We start from the raw sequence: 20,373 nt of genomic DNA, 5'->3' as shown, positions 1-20,373 counted from the left end.
AAAAGCTTTCCAGCAATTAAATATGTTCTCAGTTGTGTCCAGCTTTCCCATGAGATGGGAACTCCCCCTTCCTGGGGCTACCCTCCCAAAGGCAGGCAGACCTCATCAATTACATACACTCACACCTTGCTTTTGATGAGCTGTTGTGACTGGGATTTCTGAGGTCTCTTTCAGCTCTAATACCCATCTGATAATGCAATTTAGTGCAGTGCCTCCTTTAGACTTTAAATTTGTCTTTTCTGCTTAATTAATCTGCCTTGATCACCTTTCATTATTTCCATGGTTCAGCAGTTGGAATAGAATAGAGAGACTTTGATCTTGATGATTATACCGATATGAGGGGACAATTCTGAAGCATTCTTTACATCCGTAGGAAACTCGAATTCTCATCAGCAACATGAGCTTTGGTCCCCATATTGCCAGGCACAATTAAGTCCATATTTTGTAACCAAGGGACCCCTATGTGAAAGTGTGAAATTTTTAGTACAACAGCAGTCACAAACCACAAATATAAAAGCCTCTTGTCTAAGTCATCTGAATCATGTAGATGTTCAGAGAAGCAATTAAATGACAAGGTAAATTAATCCTGTTAAATATTGCAGAAAAAAGAAGAAAGGAGAATGCAGTCTTATGTCCCCCAAGAAATCAGTGTTACTCCTCATATTTCCAAATAATACTAATTTTCCCAGGTAGATCACTTGTTTTCTGGTCTATCATTCGCAAGTCAATTAGAAACATGTATGGGTTAACAAAAAAACAATTTTGGCTACAGTAATTAGCTTATGTTTGTCAGTGAGGGTTATTGGTTCATGCCATGGCCCATGTGCCGGGTGAGATTGGAAAGGTTGGAGGGAAGGCTGTGAGTCGTGGCCTAAGATAAGGTTACATCCAGGGGTAAAAGCTAATAAGCTCACTGTCCTGAGTGAAGCAGGGATGACACATTCATTCAGTTGATTTTCACTGATATCAGGTATTAAGTACCAACATGAAAGATAAAGTCTTTAGGCTTAAGAAGCTTATGGTCTGGTGGGGAGACCAGACATATAAATAAATAGTTGCATGATCTTTCCAGCCAAAAAAAAAAGAAACATCTTTGGAGAGAGGATAAAACATTTTTAATCGGTTGTAGTTCCCCAGACAGCCATATGTAACGGTCCATCACTGCAAATTGTTTTCTTTGTCTCTAGAACTTGAGAGGGATTTTTAGGTCGTGGAGATTTGTAAGTGTCCTCAGTACTGTTTCATTGTTGAGAGAGTGAATCAAAGACGCTGGGGAAAGTCAATGTCTGGTGGGCAGCAGATCTGATGCTGAAAGCCATGACACCCACCTGGGGAGCCAAGTGATTGTAGGTGGCCCAGGGCAGGAACAGAGAGAGAGGAACAAGTTAGAAGCTGGGGAGACAAATACAGACTCACAGACAGCATAAGCAGCAGGAAATGGGAAAACTTTGAGAAAGGACTTCACAGCATGAAGTGTGATGGATTGGCATCCTGTAGAGAATATGTTGGTCATAAACAGATGACTCCTGGTCTCTTATCCTTACTTATCCGTCTTCAACTTAAGCACTGTAAAAAGTTTAAGACAGTGATACGTAAAATGCACAATATGAAAGACAAGTGCAATACGATAATACACGCTTTTTTCATAGCAAGATCAGATTTCAATGTGAGAATACGATTATAGGTCAATAGTCAACACTCCATGGTAGAGGATGAGCAACTTCTTCGTGGTTTGCCCAGTTCTACATACTGGGGCTTAACTGTGAACACTGAAAGGGCTCAGTTTCCACGTAAAAATGTACCATGGTCGCTTCCATGTCCTGGCTATTGTAAGTAGTGCTGATTCACTTTGTTACACAGCAGAAACTAACACAACATTGTAAAGCAATTATACTCCAATAAAAATGTTTAAAAAGAAAAACATACCGTGGTACCTAAGATTGATCTTGTTCAGGAAAGTTTGTTACTAAAAATCAATTTTTGTTTTCAACAGGCTTCAAGAAAACATTGAGATATATGGATATGGATAAACACATCCTTATTCCTCTGAATAGATTTCTCTTTCAATATGTCTTATTGTATGAATTTCTTAGTCTGATTGTCCACTTTCCATTGGTCTCTTTTCAACAGCTATTTTAAAGTTTTTCGTATTTATTTTAATTAGAAAATGCATTTTGTAGGAAGCTCTTCTTGAATATCACGGGATACCTGGTTGATTCCCCAATAAAATGCTCAATAATACATTTATGATTTTCTTACAGATTTTTCAGCTCTGCCTTCTGTTTAGGATGTGAAGGTACACCGGCACAAGTCTGAGTAGCATGATTTGTGCAAACCTTTTGTTCAGGTTTCTCTAAATATACCTGCCAAAACTCACTGAAGGCTAACCTCTGGGACTTGAAAACAAAGAAAGAAGAAAAAAAAAAAAAGACTCCTTTTTGTTCCCAAAGCTGTATTGGACTTTTATTTAGTTGAGATTTGAGACCTAAATGACACTTCCCTGGTGTGTGTATGTGAGTAATTTGAATGAGAACAAAGAAACTGAGGTTGGTGGGGAGACTTTGACATCCTCAGCCTTTCATATTTAAAATAGTGTCCGAACCTGCAGGAACAGTATTGGACCCAGTGTTAAATTAGAGCATTTTTTTTAGTTTGGTTAATTTCAATACCAGTGGTAGAAGACTCTGTGTGTTTGTGTGTGTATGTGTGTGTGTGTGTGTATATGTGTGTGTGTGTGTGTGTGAGAGAGAGAGAGAGAGAGAGATAAGAAAAAAAATTGTAACTGCTTAATGATGGCAGTGGGAATAAAACATAGAGGTCGATAATAAGGCAAACATCCCAATGGTTAGTTTAAAATCTGGAAGAGAACGTGAGGTGAAACAGATGGGTCATTAGGTTCTGATGCTGTGACATTTGGAAGCCAGAGCTACATTTTCTTTGAAACTGCGAATAAACAGCTCGGATATAGTCTAGGATGTTCTTTTCTGATACTGGTTTTATTCCATTTGACTCAGGGCACAGAAAAGTAAGCGTTGGTTAAATTGTCTTGCTATGGTTATTTGCTGGAATGTATTAGTTTAAAATATTTTTACTTATATTTGATTTCAGTATAACTGGGACTTAAGCTTGGGATCTTTCTAAGATTGTTCTTATGGGACTACCCTCCTGGTTTAAGTTCTGTCTCGTAGAATGATATTTTTGACATGTGTTTACACAACTGCATAGCACCTGGGAGCTGGAAGGAACCATAGCAATGTGGAAATAAACGAAGAGCCAACAAATGAGAACACGCAGGGCTATTTCATCAGGCCTTGCTGAAGGAATGCAGTCAGCCACCACATTTGGCAGAGACTCAAGGCAGGGAGAAGAGTGGGAAAGCTTTATAGTGAGAAAAAGGGAAGGCTTCAGTTACACCCCCAGTGAAGGCTGTTGGCATAGGGAAGCTATAGGCAGGCTAACCAGAAGCAGGACATCCTATGTCGTTGGTTAGGGGAACATATTTGACTTTCTCTGGTTGATCCTATGCTAAAAGCAGGGCCAAAAACTGGGGAAGCTGTCAGTTTTTAATCAAATCCTGGCTGCTTTGGGCCAATTGTTATACAGGTTATTATTTGCTAGAGATAGTGGTCTGAATTTCTACAAGTCTGAATTATAGATTGTAGGTTGGCTTTCTGGGCTGGTTATTGTAGATAATCAGCTAGAATTCTATTTTTCTATGTGGTCTGGCAATTTTCTATCTGTATCTTCAGTCTCTCAGTGATTATCCAAAACAAATGTAGAAAGAACAAATAAATTCATAAATGACAAATTACTACAATGTTTTAAATGAATGCTACTTTTTGCATGTGTGGCCCTGTTTTGTTTTTAAAATATTTTAAAATGTAGGATATTATTAGATCCTTCAAATTAAATTGGGAAAGTTAGGCAGGGCTGGTATTATCTCCATTTTGTAGTTAAGCAAAATGAAGCTCCAAGTGGAGAAACCAAGGGCTCAATGTCATGGGCCACCAGCCATATGGCCACAATGGCCAAGGCTCCCAGCTGGGCCTCTCAGATCCCTCACCCAGCTGCTTACTATATTATAAACTATTCTGTCTCTGCCCCACAGATTCGGATAATAGGGAACCAATCTGTCTTATCACACTGCTCAAAGATGATGAGTGTTTGAACTTACATGCAAAGAAAACAAAATACAGATTCTCTGAACCATTTCTGTCATTTTTCACTATGGTCTTTCTCAAAGATCTTTATTTGAATTAAACTTTCAACCTGGTGAATTTTACAACTTGTGATTTTTAGGTAACCAGATTTTTGAAAATACTATTAGCTCTGTGCCACTTCAGTACATTTGTAACACTGGCTTGATCCTCTTGTTCCATTAAGAATGTTGTATTTTCTACACACATCAGAAAGATGCCGGAGGAGTTGGGAAAAGTACTCGATAAATGAATTGGTTAAATACCTACTGAGCAATATGCTAAGAGCTAGAGGCACCAAGTGGAGAAAAAAGCAAAAATCCAAACTCAGGGCTTCTCTGGTGGCACAGTGGTTGGGAGTCCGCCTGCCAATGCAGGGAACACGGGTTCGTGCCCCGGTCCGGGAAGATCCCATATGCCGCGGAGCGGCTGGGCCCGTGAGCCATGGCCACTGAGCCTGCGCGTCCGGAGCCTGTTCTGCAATGGGAGAGGCCACAACAGTGAGAGGACCGAGTACCGCAAAAAAAAAAAACAAAACTCAGACCCTGCCTTTAAAGAACTCTGGGTCTTTTAAGAAGAACAGGTACACAGAAAAATACAAGACAGTATCAGTGCAGAGATGACTTTATCCCAACATGGGCTGGATATATGGGATGGGGAGGCCTCAAGGATACTTAAATTAAGTAACCTTGACTGAGGAAAGAGTTCCCCAATTAAAGGACAGGATGTAAGGAAGGGTATTCAAAGCAGGTGAGATAGGAGATGGTAGCTATAGAAACCAGTGTTGTTTTTCTTGGAAGTTTTTGTTGGAAGTGGAGTGGAGAAGAGGAAGCTACAGCCAATTTATTGATATTTCTTGAATACAACGTTCAGGTAGGAAGTAAAAAAGTTAGAGAGGCAGGAAAGAGTGAGATGGTGGAGAGTCTTGTGGGTTGTAAAGGGCTTAGACATACTTCTGTGGGTAACAGTGGGCTTCTGGAAGGATTTTAGCCAGGGTTTACATTAAGAACAGATTTGCATTTTTTTGTTTTTGTCTCTAAACACTTATCTATGTGCATTACAGAATGGCTATCACATCAGTTCTCTGAAATAACATCGTTCTGAATGTAACAAGTGGATATCACTCCTAAACCATGTTTATTTACTACATGTGCTTTTTTTTTTAATTAGGAAGTGATTTTATTTAAAAAAATTTTCCCATTGGCTATTTTTTTTAAATTGAAGTATAGTTGATTTACAATGTTGTGTTAGTTTTAGGTGTATAGCAAAGTGATATATATATATATATATATATATATATATATATTCTTTTTCAGCTTCTTTTCCCTTATAGGTTATTACAAAATATTAAGTAAAGTTCCCTGTGCTATACAGTCGGTCCTTGTTGGTGATCTATTTTATATATAGTAGTGTGTTTCTGTTAATCCCAAACTACATATGCTTTTAAACACTTCTGTACATGCCTTACAGAACGGCTATCGCATCTAGTCCCTGAAAAAAACACTTGATCAGATTTTCATTTTAAACAGATCACTTTGGCAGTCTACGGAGCTTGTATTTTGGGGAGTCAAGGACAGAGTCAAGGAGGCAGGTTGCAATAATTCAAGGGTGATGATTAGAGCTTGAGCCAGAACAGTTGAGGTAGACATGATACAAAGTGCAACAGAAGGGAAAACAAGATATTTAGAAATAAAATCTGTAGAATTTGCAGACTGATGGATTTGGAGAGTAGTGGTTAAAGAAAGAGACAGATAAGTTTCTAGCTTGGATGTTTGGCAGGACAGAAGGAACCATTAGTTTAGTAAGAAATGGTGTCAGTACAGTACGTGAATGTTAAATTTGTGTTATCTAAGGGGCATCCAGATGGACTCATCCAGTAGGCAGTTGGATAAATGAGTCTGCAGCTCAGGAGAATGTTCCAGACTTCTGATAAACTATTTAGAAATCACTAGCCATCAGACAATTGCTAGTTGAATCCTGGAGGATGAAATCACAGAAAGAATATATGTAGAGTGAGAACAGTGGCTAAGCTAGAACCCTGGGGACAACCAACACGTGAGGGACTCTCGGAGGAAGAAAAGGTATGAATGACACAGCAGTGGTGTTAGCGAGCACACCACAGGAAGATGGCCCATCAGTGAAGCCACGAAAATTGAAGATATCAATGAGAGAGTAATCAAAGAGTAATCAAATGGCTTAAAAATGTCTTCTTAATTTGCCAACTAAAAAGCACTAGGTGATTTAAGCAAAAGCACTTTTAGTAGAGTGGCTGGGCTAAATTCATGTCACAGTGGGTAGCAGAATGAAGAGAAGATGAGAAAGTAAAGAGAGGGAATGTAAAGTGCTCCTTATGAAGTTTCCTTGAAGATTAGCAGAAGGGAAGAGTTACTAAAGAATACTGAATATTCATTGAGGTTCTCTACTTCCGAAGAGATAATTATTTTCTGCTGATAATAACCTGCACAGCTCAGAAAAAAGACCCGTGTGATCTGTCCCTGTTTTATTTAAATGTAGTCTTCAACACAAGTCTAAGTTTCCAAAAATATATTTAAAATATTTTAGAAAATCATTCTTTAATATTTAAGGAATCTGGGAAGGATTTGACTCTTGTTTAACAGAATATAATTCTGGTTAATACACAGAATCAGCAGAGGAGCTGAAAGTTCGGAGCCACAGCACGGAACCAATACCAAAGTTGGACAACAAAGAGAGAGGACATCATGGGGCATCTTCCTCCAGAGAGCCTATCAAAGCTCAGGAATGGGATGGAACACCTGGGCCACCTGTGGTCACCAGTAGACTGGGAAGATGCTCTGTGAGCCCCACCTTGCTAGCAGGAAACCACAGCTCAGGTAAGAAAGATAATGTTCTCCTGGACGGTAAGTCCTCGGGTGTCTAGAGACTGCTTTTATGAAATTATCACTTAGAAAACCATAACCACAGATATCTCTGTCTCTACTCATAGAGACAGTGTAAATAGCCCTGCACACAAAAGGAGGTGACAGCATGTGGCACACTACAGGGAACATTCTTCACATGGATGATAGAGAAGTGAATGGTGCTTTTCGGAGCTGTGCAATGCAGTAGGCCTTACAACTCCAACTGTCTTGCACTAAATTTCTTAAAAAAAAGAATCCTCGGGGCTCATCTAAAGCAGTTTTCATTTATAAAGTTGAAGTAACTTAGAGTTTATGCCTCCTTTGCTTCAAAAAAATTCTAGACAACTGGGAAAAAATGAATAGGAAGTAAAATTGAGGATAAAAATGTAGCAAAGACGATATGAAGGCAGTAGAGAGAGTAAATATTATGAGACATTTGATGTATCAGCAATAAGCTGAAGACAGTAACTGGTCATTGGGCAAGGTACTAAGTTTCCCTGTAGGTCAAAAGAGCTGGAAAATTATAATCTAACACACCTTTAAATTCACAAGTTGAAATTAAAATCTGTGATGCAATTTTGCATTGTTAATAGATAAATATTATTAAACATCAATTTTTAAAAGGCAGAATATGTGTGCTTTGAACTGATTGATCTATATGGTGGACTCAGGGAGCTGTCAATTGAAATAAACAGCAAATAATCAAGCAACTGCCTGTAGTTTTCAGGTTTCTATACCTTAAGAGTGTTAGGGCTCTGAAGAAAAGACCAATTCTTTAATGTTTTTTCAACTCTGATATTCATCTTGGAAAGCAATTAGCATGAGTTTAGCCTGTGGTCTCTCTGACAGTCACGCACAAGTTAAAACTGGAACGGGGGGCTTCCCTGGTGGCGCAGTGGTTAAGAATCTGCCTGCCAATGCAGGGGATGTGGGTTCGAGCTCTGGTCCGGGAGGAACCCACATGCCGCACAGCAGCTAAGCCCGTGCGCCACAACTACTGAGCCTGCGCTCTAGAGCCCGCGAGCCACAACTACTGAAGCCCACGTGCCTAGAACCCATGCTCCGCAACAAGAGAAGCCACCGCAACGAGAAGCCCGTGCACCGCAGCTAGAGAGAAGGCCTGCGTGCGGCAATGGAGACCCAACACAGCCAAAAAAACAAAAACAAAAAAAACTGGAACAGGATGAATGATCTCTATATTGGGGAAGGGATGTCTCTAGAACAATACCCAGGCAGAGGTAGAGCAACAGCTTCCTCAGACTGAAAATGTAACTAGAAGCTTTGGTGATGGAGCCATATCATGTATCATATGGGTAATCAACAGCGTGAGTTCAACTCGCAGAGAAGGAACATTATGTGAATTTATCAGAACTCTAAAAATATATTTTTGGTAGTAAAGTATAAATATCTATAGGTATATGAGAAGAAGATATCTGTGCATTTTGTCAGAAAGAAAAAAAAAAACATAGGGAACAAATAGCATTTTGTAGAAATTAAAAAAGCCACTCCCAAAGAAGGTTGACATCACTATTCAGTTGGGAATTGTGATTAGTTTTAGGTTTATTAGTAGTATATTTTTAATGATTATCTAAGTTTGTACCAGTTCTCTCCAAAAAAACCATGAATAGTAGCTGCTCCTATTGTGACCACGGGTATTTTATAAAATCCAGAAGCATTAGCTGAGTGTTTATTACGTAAAATAGCCAGTGTTCTAGGATCTGTGAATACAGTGATGAGTAAGACATCCTCATATTTGGGGACTCAAAGGCAAGTGCAAGACAGATGAATGGATCATTGCAATAGAATGTGTTGTATACAAATAATATGCAACACAGAGGAGAAATTAATTTTTCTTGGGAGGGTGTGACTTCAGGAAAAACAATCAGAGGCTTTTGGTGGATTGATAATCATTGCTTGAGGAGGTAACATTTTGAGCTAGAGCTTGAACCATCAAGAGCTGCTCACCTGGAGGACACAGAAGAAATAAGTCAGCCTTCTAAAAGAAAATCTAAAACACTACAGGATGGAACCTTTGCTGTGAAGGGTTGGGGAAGGTTGAAGAAACTGCAAAGTAGGGTGGGACCAGATAGCAAGAATCCTGAAGGGCCTTGTGCATTAAACAGATATGCTTTCAGTCACAGAGTACCAATTAACAGTGGCTAAAGTAATACCGGCTTCTGTTAACTCTCCATAGTGCTGGGTCTGGAGGTAGGCAGTTGCAGGAGTCTTGTAACTGTTTAGTGATATCATTGAGGACCCAGGAACTTTCTATCCTTCTAACTCTTCTCTTCTGCTACCCTTGATGGTTATATTTGTGATCACAAGCTGAGGAGACATTTCTGGGCATCATGCTCCTTCAGACGCCCTCTTTGATCTACTTGGCCAGATCTGGGAAACATCATGGGCTTATAGAGGGCCTTTCTTTCCCTTAAATCAAGGGAACTCTGCCTTATACCTGGAAATGAAATCAACAGCTTATTTGCAGGGATGGGGATGGAATGTTGCATAAGCAATGGACAGTTATCTGCCCCATCATGGTTAGGTTTTGAACATTATGTGGTGGACTTTTGTAGTCATTTGAATATTTTTAAGATAGATATAATATAATTCAGTTTTCATCATGAAGGATCCAATGGTAACTCCAAGGCTTCAAGCATGGGTGACTGGGAGACCATTTACTCAGACAGGGATAGTCAGCATTGTTAATGAGTCCAAGCTTTTACTGCTCACTGCACGACAGGCCAATAAATTGAGAGACGAGGTGTTGGGGCAAGGAATAATGACTTTATTTGTAAAACCAGCAGACCCAGAAGATGGTGGACTAGTGTCCCAAAGAACCATCTTTCCTGAGTTAGAATTCCAGCTTTTTTTATCCTAAAAGGGGAGGAGTTGTGGCTGGTTGTTGGAAACTTCCTGGTGCCAGAATCCTTTGTACCTGCAGCTGTACAGATAGGTCTGGTAACAATGTTCCTATAATCCTCCAACAAGACAAATGTTATTTTCTGTTCTGCAACTTTTTACCTTTGTATGAGTGGAAAAGTGTTATCAGAGCCTTGAGAATGGGCTATTTTATTCCAATTTTGAGGGTAAGAGGAGAAAAGGCAAAATATCTGTGTTATATTCGCAGTTTTAATTTTTCTAAAAAGAAAGAGCTTAAAATGTGCCAATTCTATACTAGAAAATGGCATAGTTTCACTAGCAAAAGAGGTATAATATTGATATTTGAATATAAAGTTCACGCACCTTTGGGGTTTTAAACAAATGGTGTACACCCTAAAGAGTAACCCTCGTCAGTGAGATGGGCTTTGTCCAGACTAGGCAAATAACTATGTGAAGAGAGCATTTTGGACTTGCTTTTTTGGAACAAAAGAGAGTGAGTCAGTATTTACTCTTTATCTCTCTTCTCTTCACACTTCATTATTGTTTCCTTGACACGGGGCCACTGGACTATGAATCCCCTTCCTACACTACACCAGAACTGCGACCGATAACCCTCTTCCCTAAACAAGGAGGTACCCAGCTCCACACCTAATGCTCAAGACATAAGAAGGTTCCCCCAGTTCCACTTTTAAATCCCCCCTCTCTGTGTCCATCAACTTTCTGCTTCTGGTTCTTTCTCTGTCTGTTTCACTAACACATACACATAGACACACACACGCACACACACACACGCATACAAAGGCACACCAACTGCTACCAGTCACAGACTATTTGCTTTAACAAAAGTAGTTTAGCCACTTGAAATGGTTGTTCTCAACAGCTCTTTTGAGGAATGGAGGAAATGCTGAAGTAAAGTGGGTGAGCGTGTCAGGAGATCTCAGCTCTAATTAACAGCGAGTGCCACTGGTTGCTGTGGCACTTTATTCAAGTCATCGTCGTTTAGTAAATCAGAGATTCCCCAGGGGGAGAGTCTTGAAGGTGGTGGAGGACTGGAACCCAAATGCTCATGAGAAAAAGTAGAAATTAGGGGCTTCCCTGGTGGTTGGGAGTCCGCCTGCGATGCAGGGGACACAGGTTCGTGCCCTGGTCCGGGAAGATCCCACATGCCGCGGAGCGGCTGGGCCCGTGAGCCATGGCCGCTGAGCCTGCGCGTCCGGAGCCTGTGCTCCGCAACGGGAGAGGCCGCAGCAGTGAGAGGCCCGCGTACCGCAAAAAAAAAAAAAAAAAAAAAGTAGAAATTATACCAGTAATATTGTATTAACAAAAATTTAGATTTCAATTACCAAATCAATCAACAAATAGTTTGCAAGCTCGTATCCATCTCTGTTATAGTTTCTGGGGACAAAAACACACACACATACATACACACACTATAGGGTATATAAAACATAAAACATGGTCTCTGCCGCTCTACGATATTACTATGCTTCTTTATCACACAAAACTATTGAGCCTAAATGAATTAGATTATAATTAAATGTATTATTTTCATTATTATCTACTTTTTACTATACATTTAAAATCATTCAGAGAACAAAAAATGAGGGCAGGCTGGAAAAAGGATGGAGGGCTTAATGGGAGACATTGAGTCTTTAACCAGGATTGTATCAGGTCTGTTTAAAAATCATTTATTATTATTATTATTGTTATTATTGATTGCGTAGAAATATAGAGGGAGAGCTTTCTACGTGGGGTGAGGAAGATGAACAAAGGCTGAGGCAGACCTCTCCTCACTTGGTCCTGCCAGGCCTGCCTGACAGGAAAAGCAATTTTGGAAGTAAACTCAGAGGCCTTGGCTTAACACTATAAATGAAACAATCTTAAAATGACCTCAGTTTCTGTGTATTCAGCCTGGTGTGTTTTTGCTCTCTGAGAATGTCCACCATGGGATGCAAACTGAGATGCCTGGTGACAGGCAGGTAACATCAGTGAGTGAATTAGGAGAGGTGCCTTCTTCAAAACAGATATGTTTTGCTTATACATTGCATACATAGAACTATTCTTTGCTCTCACAAAGGAAAATATTTTCCCCATTTTTCTAGAAACTTGAAGTTCTTTTGGTCTAAGTTATGTATTTCCACATTTGTTAGAAGCATAAACCTGGAGAAATATTTTGGCATTGCAGAGGAAATCTATTGCAAACTGACAAACATCAGGATGGAATGATGGAGATGCAGGTGACCTGGAAAGTACCGAAGCATCTCAAGGGGACAGAAGCTACTCAGTACCAGTTGATGCTCGCCATGAGAGAGGCTCACCCCGAATTCCCAGATTTAATTACTGTAACATGAAATCTCTCAATTTTTCAATAGAGCTAAATTTTTAAAAAACGTTGAATCAAATAATTTGCTTCCTCTGGCTGAGTAAGACATAAAGGATGTCAATTTGCATTTCTGGTTTGTGTGACATGTACACACTACTATATTTAAAATAGATGACCAACAAGGACCTACTGTGTAGCACAGGGAACTCTTCTCAATATTCTGTAATAACCTAATGGGAAAAGAATTTGAAAAAGAATAGATATATGTATATGTATAACCGACTCACTTTGCTGTACACATGACACTAACACAACATTGTAATTCAACTAATATACAATATAAAATAAAAACTTAAAAAATAAATTCAAAAAATAAATTAAAAAAACAGAAAACAAAACAAAATAGAATAAAATAAAGTAAAATCAAGCGATGACCAGTTGGTGGAGGTGTGCAGTTGACCCTGAATCACAGAGAGGCTGGGTTACAGCAGAAACAGCAGGTGCCAGTAAATATCTTGTCCCCCTGTTTTTATTTTCTAGAAACTGCAGGTCCTTGAGAAGGCTATGCTGAGAACAGGAGGGGTGATTAGAAAGAGGCATGTGACCCGTGATGGTCAAGAAGGGAGGGAGAATTTCTTAATTCTGGAAAAGGTACAGAGGTCTGGCATTCCATGAATAGTAAGGACCAGTGGCCTAATCCTTTCTCAGCATCCTGGCAAAGTGGCCCAATCTCTGATTGGGAGGGAGGACAGTGAGGGTGAAGTTTCCAAGGGGTTTGCAGTGAGGCTGGACTTTCTGCTTTATGGTTCTGAACTCCAGAATATGGCATTTTATGCTTCAAGGGGATAGTTATACTTGGAAGACAGACTCCAAGCTTCGCACGCTGTTTACCAGTGTGGGATGAAGACGAAAGGTGCCATCTTATACATTCTGATCTGTAGAACAGTTCTGGGCCTTTTCGTGATCCATTGAAGGAAAGCATTTTCCACCACCATTCATGGGTCAGCCCTTCATATCCACGAGGAGTCCTGTGCACACAAGTTCAGAGAAGTGGAAAACATATGAATTTAATTTTAGTTGAAGAAAACAGAAATACACCATTTTTTGCACACCGCATTTGTAGAATAATAGAGGAAATTTTATATTAATTGTAAGTGTGTGAATAAAGTATAATATAGTCATTGAGCACTGAGGTTTGGGCATCCAGAATATCCGGATTTAAATCCAGACTCTGTTTTTATTAGTGATGACATCGGGCATGTCCTGTCATCACTCTGACCTTCATCCACAAAAGATGGATGATAATAGTACCTAATTCATAGATACTACTGCAAAGTAAAGGTGAGAATTAAATGAGATAACATATTAACACACTTAGCATGGTGCGTGGAATACAATGAATATTAAATAAATACTTGTTATTAGTATGATCCCAGATACCTTTGCACGTATCTTTGCAGGAGAGCTTAGAGACTCACTCGTCTGTGGTAATGAAGGAAAGTTTCCTATGAGTAGTGGCATTTGAGCTGGACCTTGAACTGAGCAGAATTTAAACAAAGAAGGTAGCAAGAGAAGTAGAAAGGAGTCATGGGTTGTTTTGCTGGGAATGGTGAGAGCTCTGTCTCCAGCATGACATTTAGCACACCTGCACCCCAAACTATGGTTCATAAAAGACATTTTCTACGCTAATTCATATTCTAACCATGCCTTTTAAGACTGGAAAGGTCACAAAGATGTTAGGGTGTTAGCTAAAGACCTAAGAGTGGATCTCTGGGAAGAAGATTTGGCAGAATGGGGACCATTTAATAAAAGCAGCAGAAAACTAGGATTCAGGAAAGGGAACTGCAATTGAACTTAAGAGCCTAGTCTTTGAAAATTGATAATTACCAGTTGATTCATGAAGTTCTGAAACATATTTACCATACTTTACTTGATAACCTGGAATGACTGACTAACTTTGCTGATAAACCTCCTGGCAACCATAACTCAGAAGTATTCATATCCAGGAAGACTCCCATGTGCACAAGTTGGGCAGCAAGAATGAAAAACAGGCAAGAAGCAGGCATTGGGCAGTAGGACTGGGGATTGTGGAACAGTACTTATAACAATAATTCCTGGCAAACCGTAATAAATCAATATAGTTTTTCTTTTTCTTTAAGTAAGTCATGCTTTATGACAATGTTAATAAATTAACATTTTGGTGCTAATAGCTTGAGGAAATTATGTAACACGGCTGTGCCCCAGTTTCTCTATCTTTACAGAAAAGATAAAGGAAATCTCACCATGTAGGTTATTATGAGGATTAAACTCAGAAATGTATACGAACGTCTGGTACAAATCTGACTTGTAATAGCTCGTAGACCATGGCTTATTCCGTTCCCATTCAATTTTACTAGAAAGGTATCTGATTTTTTTTCTAGGACTAAGACTGAATATTTCCTTTGGAAAGCTCAGCGCATTGCAAAGATAAGGTTTTCTTTAGTTACACAGAGTATAAATTGGTTATAAGGCCACTACTAGTGCAACAACCTGTGCTTCATTTATTTGTACATTTTCCAACCAAGTTTTTTGGCCAGTGTAAAGGCCATTTTTGGATTCTCTTCAGTTTGCACTTGTGAAATTTGGAGAAAATATCAGGTGCAGGCTTTAGAACTTGGCTTGCTGCATTATACGTAGCTATCAAAGAGCAATCTTAATTTCTCACAGTGTTTCTTTTCCACTTGGTAGCAATGAATGGATTTAAAACCAGGTTCTCAAGGATATGGGTGTCACAAGAAAATACCGATATCCACAAATGTGTACATTTCTTTAATAGATACCCAACTTGACATTCATTCATTCATTAATTCAGTCATTCACACTGAATTCATTAATTCAGTCACACATCCCTTTGTGTTTATTTAACAAAAGTTGATTCAGCATCTACTTTGTGCCATGCAGGGACTAGGTGCTGGGGGTGCAAGATAAACGTGATAGACCAGACCTCCCACACACACCCAGAGCTCCTGGTCCAGCAGGGAAGACAGAGAATAAAATAACAGAGTCTTATAAATGATATGAGGAGGAAATGCGGGGAACAATCACATGATTTATTCACTGTCTGAAAGGAAGGTAATTCAGACAGGCTTCCTGGAGTAAGTGATATTAAATTTGGTACTAGCATGATGCGTAGGAACCAGGCATGTAAGAGGGGATAGAGCGTTCTCTACAGCTCGCTCACTGAAGTGTGGATGAAAAAGATTTACTTTTAGAACCTGATTAACAGTAAACATTAATATGGCTACATAATTCCCAAGCACTCTTCTCATTTCCGTCTTCCATTTTTTCACGTGGTCTGGCACCTTTGGGATGCTGTAGTTGCAGTAATGGTCCCAATCATTCCCCTCTCCTTGTATCCGTGCTCTTTGCAATGTGCTTTAATAGCTCCTTATCAAGGAGTAAGGTCTATTTCCTACCCCTTAAATCTGGGTTGGCCTTGAGTCTTGCATTGACGGATAGAGTGAGATGGAAGTAACTGTGTGTCAGTTCTGAGCCTCAGCCTCAAGAGGCCATGAATGATTATGTTCACTATTTCCAACCCTACCTCCACCACATAAACACACTTGAGCTAGCCTGTTGGAGAATGAGGTATGTACGGAGGAAAAACAAGAGTCCTCAGCCTTCAGCCAGCCAATCCCCAAGCATGTGAGAAAACACAGCATGAAAGAGCAGAAACATGTACCTGACCCACAGCTGACCACGATGCATGAGTGAGCCCAGTCCAGTCCAGAAAAACTACCCAACTGATCCATAGACTGAAGGACAAAACTCAGCAAGTGTCTTTCTAACTCACCAAGTTTGGGCGTAGTGTGAAATCATTAACTGATTATAGCTGCCAAGGTCTATTTGAATTTTGCTGGTTTTCCATCAGATGAAAATATTTTATTATTATTTGACTGAAGCATGCTTATTGAAAACCCAAAAGTCAAAGAAAAAAGTGAAAACCCACCCTCCCGTCTTTTGCTCCACCATCCCACTTTTCAAAGCAACATTTTTAACTGTCATGGTTTTAACCGATTGATAGAGACTGTCATTTCTGTTATGTTCATTGTTATAATGCAACAGGAACCACAAACCAGTTTGATAGGATTCAGGCCCCAAGGTAATTCAGGCTTCGCTGTAGGATATCGACTAACTTCCTGCTTGGTTCCGTCCGCATTGCCGCAGGCAGCTGTGGGCTTCCGCATCTACGACCCTCAAGGCTGTCATTCTGTACCCTCGGCTCAGGCACCAGAACTCGGTTTTCCACATCTGCTCTTCTTCCCAGTTCTAATTGGATGCTGGGTTATTTCCTCGGCCAACACTGGCCAGATCCAGCTCTAGGTTCTGCTCACTAATTTCACACTCTAGAGTTTAACTCTCCCTTTCTGAATTCTAGTAGTAAACACATAACAGAATTCTCACGTGGAGAGTCTTTGGAGAATAATGTAAGTCATATCTCCAATCATCCCACTTTGACTTCTAAGCAGAAAACTGCCACTTCTGGCTGCTAGAATTTGTGTTCACCAGAGAAATGGTTTCATTGGTGTTTCTCCTGATACTGGTGATACGGCTTTGAGAAACAACCAGAAAAGGAGAACTTGGTCTGAACCATTTTAAGAAGCCAACGTGTGTCTTTATGGGGTTTGGATGTAAACCAGCAGGGTATAAAATGCGGCAGGCTAATTACAAAATGATAGGAGGTGATTACTCCCACAGTCCAAGGCAAAAAGCTAGATCACAGAATGAGAATTTGCAAAGGAGGTGATCAAAGTGAATGTTATTGTCCTTAACTGAACTCCCTTCTCTAGCCTAGGAAAGGGGGTAGAGGCTGAGAGGCTAGAAACCAGCTATTAGAGACTCCGAGATAGACTGTGTGTGTGTGTGTGTGTGTGTGTGTGTGTGTGTGTGTGTCTGTGTGTGTGTGTGTGAGAGAGAGAGAGAGAGAGAGAGAGAGAAAGAGAGAGAGAGAGATGAATCTCCATCCCTCATAGAGGAGGGATGAGAAGTGAGAAATGTCTCCGCCAGTGAAAAATCAAGTGAGATAGACTTTCACGGGACCACCTGGAAATCTTGTTATTTGTTTCTAGTTATTGAAGGGACACTGTTAAAAAAAAAGTACAAGAGGTTAGCTGAATAGCCTATGACCACAGAGCAGACAGCTGCTTGGCAAGTCACTCTCCAGCTACAGCTGATGGGTTAAAGATGTGTATAAAGTGTGTTTCCCGTGGACCAGGTTAGGCCATGGAGAGAAACCCATCAGGAGAGAAACACTGGAGGTGGCTTAGGTCATGTGACTGCCAGGAATGGCAAGGACTCTGCAGGACATGGCTCAAGGTCCATCCACAGGATGCCCAGTGGACAAACAGCCAGGAGATCTTCAGGTGAGAGATAGCTAACCATGAGGGCCCTTCAGGGTATACTTGAAAGCACCCCAGGAAGAGAGTATCAACCTCTCTTTCCTTCCCTGCTACACCAGAGTGTGAGACACGCTGGCTCATGCTAGTGCCAGGCAAGAAGACCTTTCCTACCCCTCACCTCTCCTCCTTCCTTCTACCTCGGCCCTTGTGAGGGCAGACTTGGTGGGGATCAAGCTGGGGGCAGCAGGGTAAGAACCTAGAGACAGGCAAAGAGAGAGAGGCCGCCTCCTCCGTGTACCAGGAGCAGGCCTGAATGGGCCAGGAGAGAAGAGTTTCCTTGAAATAAAGTTCAAAATTGTAATCAGTGTAAGGAACTAAGCATTTAAATTATTACTTCAATAAGACATTTTTGTGACTTGAAGAAACCAGACGATTTTAAGGTCCTTTATGTTCAAATTAACAGTTAAATAAATACACAGGCAAAAAAAAATCTGATGGAATTACAAAATTTGCTCTAAGATTATTGCAAATTATATTTAGCCTGAATTATGGAATTGAATTTTATCACCTTTGTTGGTTATCCATTTAAAATAACGCCTTATATTTATATACCATGTGTTAGCTTTTAAAATAAGTGCTATTTCATTTGATCTTCACAGAAACCTGTGCGTCTGTGGGCTGGTGTTATGATCTGATTATTTAGGTGACCAAACAGCTGCTCAAGAGGAACCAAACGGCCCAGACTCATTGGTAATTGGTAAACTCAAATCAGGAAAGGGATTTCAGGTTCCTGACCCGTAGTACAGATCTCTTCCCATGATTGAATTAGGTTGAGTTTCCCTTTTTCCACCTCCATGCTCAGGAATTCATTCATCTATCCATCCATTCATTTATTCTTCTGTTTTTTCCAATATAAAATTATCAGGCACTGAGCACATACCAGTGGAGGAGATTGCTATTAATCACAAAAGCTAAAAGTATAACTACAGTCTGTGACAGAATCTACCAAGGAAAATGACACCGCACTCCCTCTGAAGTATGTTACACGGCCTCCTTATCTCTGGGAAACTGAGATCCCAGGTGACTTAGAAGAAGGAACAATCCAGGGAGGACCCAGGAGGTGTGATGACCCTGGGACTTGAGGGCACATGTGGGAGAGTAGCTGAGAGCAGAAGTCTGACAGAGCCAGGCTGAGCTGGCTGCATCAGTGATTCGAGTCTTACCTAAAAGTGCCAGGAATCCACTTATGGATTTTAAACTCCCGGGATTTTAAACTCAGGGATCAGGTTTACAAAGTCAGCTAATACATTATCATCCTAAACCACGGGAAACAGAATTATGAAGATAAATATGCTGCCCCAAATTCAAAGAAGTGTTTGCTGTCTAGCCCATGAAATTTCTCTGTTCTTGTAACTAACTGAGAGTCGTTTATAACTGATTGTTTTGATAGATCTAAAAATTAATTCTAGAGCACCTGAGCAACTGTGTCACACATGTGCTTTTCTTCCCCTAATAAAATAGCAACATTGTACATGCTTGTCTTTCTTTGGTTCAGCCATTTACTCATTGAGCAGACTTGTAAGAACACCTGTCTTGAACAGCACCCTCTAAGGTGATGACAGATGTCCTCTGCCTTCAAGGAGCCTATGCTCTCCTGTGATGGTGCTTGATTTTTTACTGTGAGAGGACATCATTGTCTCTGATTCAAAAAGAAGGGAGACTGGACTTTGTTTTCCTGTGGTTTGTAAGGTTTTTTCTAAAGTATTTATATACTTTTTCCCATTTTTCCCTAGCAAGATGATTGGTTAAAGCTGTGAGAACAGTTCTGGAGTCAAGGAATTTGGTGATATTAACTGGTGTGGGGTGTGTGTGTGTGTGTGTGTGTGTGTGTGTGTGTGTGTGTGTGTTTATCTATAGCTACTTATGGATTTTAGGCTTGGGTCTTATGTGGGCCGATCTGCAGTCAGCTAACTTATCATACTCTGTACATAACTATATGTGTGAGTACACACACACACACACACACACACACACACACACACAGTCCCTTAAACCTGACTTCTACTAAACACATGCATAGACCGTGACGTTCTATACTATACGGGTACCCTGAAAGCTGCTGGAAAAAAAATACAACTTGATAGTAATTTCATTCTTGGTAGAGAAATTCTGAATTTCCACCTACTCTCTGATTCTCTTGGGAAAAAATAATTAACCAGGCATAAACAATTCAGATAATGCGAAAGGTATCTTCTCCTTACTTGCCTCTCAGTAGATTAATCCCATTTGAGAATCATGATGACAATATGCTTGAGTTCTGACTGTAGGGCCAGCTCCTTGTATCTTTCACTGAAGGGAACATGACCCTGCCCTGTGCCCTCTCCAGGAGGAGTGGGCTCTGACATTCCTCCTAGTTGGCAGTTGTTGGCTTTGTTTGGAAAGGCCCTATGGGTACAGCACACCACCACTATTCACAGAGAATGTCCTTTCTGTTTCTGTGAGAAGCCATGGAAGACATTACAGAAAAGAAGGCTCTGACTGACTTATGCTGGGCATATACAGAGACTAAGTCTGGAAGCTTGTAAGCAGACCAGAATACATATCAAATCGTATTTGCATTGCCATCTGTTGTCCAAGACAGGCATTGCAGTATTCCCCATCTTGATTCTTTTAATGTTAAATTCAACTAAAATTTGGTCAATGTATTTGCTGGACTC

At 40.3% G+C, this 20,373-nt stretch overlaps 1 protein-coding gene across 1 annotated transcript in view; it reads left to right on the top strand.

Moving 5' to 3' along the window:
• NYAP2 (neuronal tyrosine-phosphorylated phosphoinositide-3-kinase adaptor 2) overlaps positions 1 to 20,373 on the top strand; it is a 204,186-nt gene that overhangs the window by 169,283 nt on the left and 14,530 nt on the right. The window contains exon 4 of the mRNA XM_029226104.1: positions 6,839 to 7,048. Coding sequence (XP_029081937.1) covers positions 6,839 to 7,048 — 210 coding nt within the window. The remainder of the gene's footprint in view (positions 1 to 6,838; positions 7,049 to 20,373) is intronic.

This window comes from Monodon monoceros, unplaced genomic scaffold, assembly GCF_005190385.1.
Source record: "Monodon monoceros isolate NGI ecotype Baffin Bay Population unplaced genomic scaffold, NGI_Narwhal_1 Super_Scaffold_16, whole genome shotgun sequence".
NCBI classification, from domain to species: Eukaryota; Metazoa; Chordata; class Mammalia; order Artiodactyla; family Monodontidae; genus Monodon; species Monodon monoceros.
This window is presented reverse-complemented; position numbering and strand designations above follow the sequence as displayed.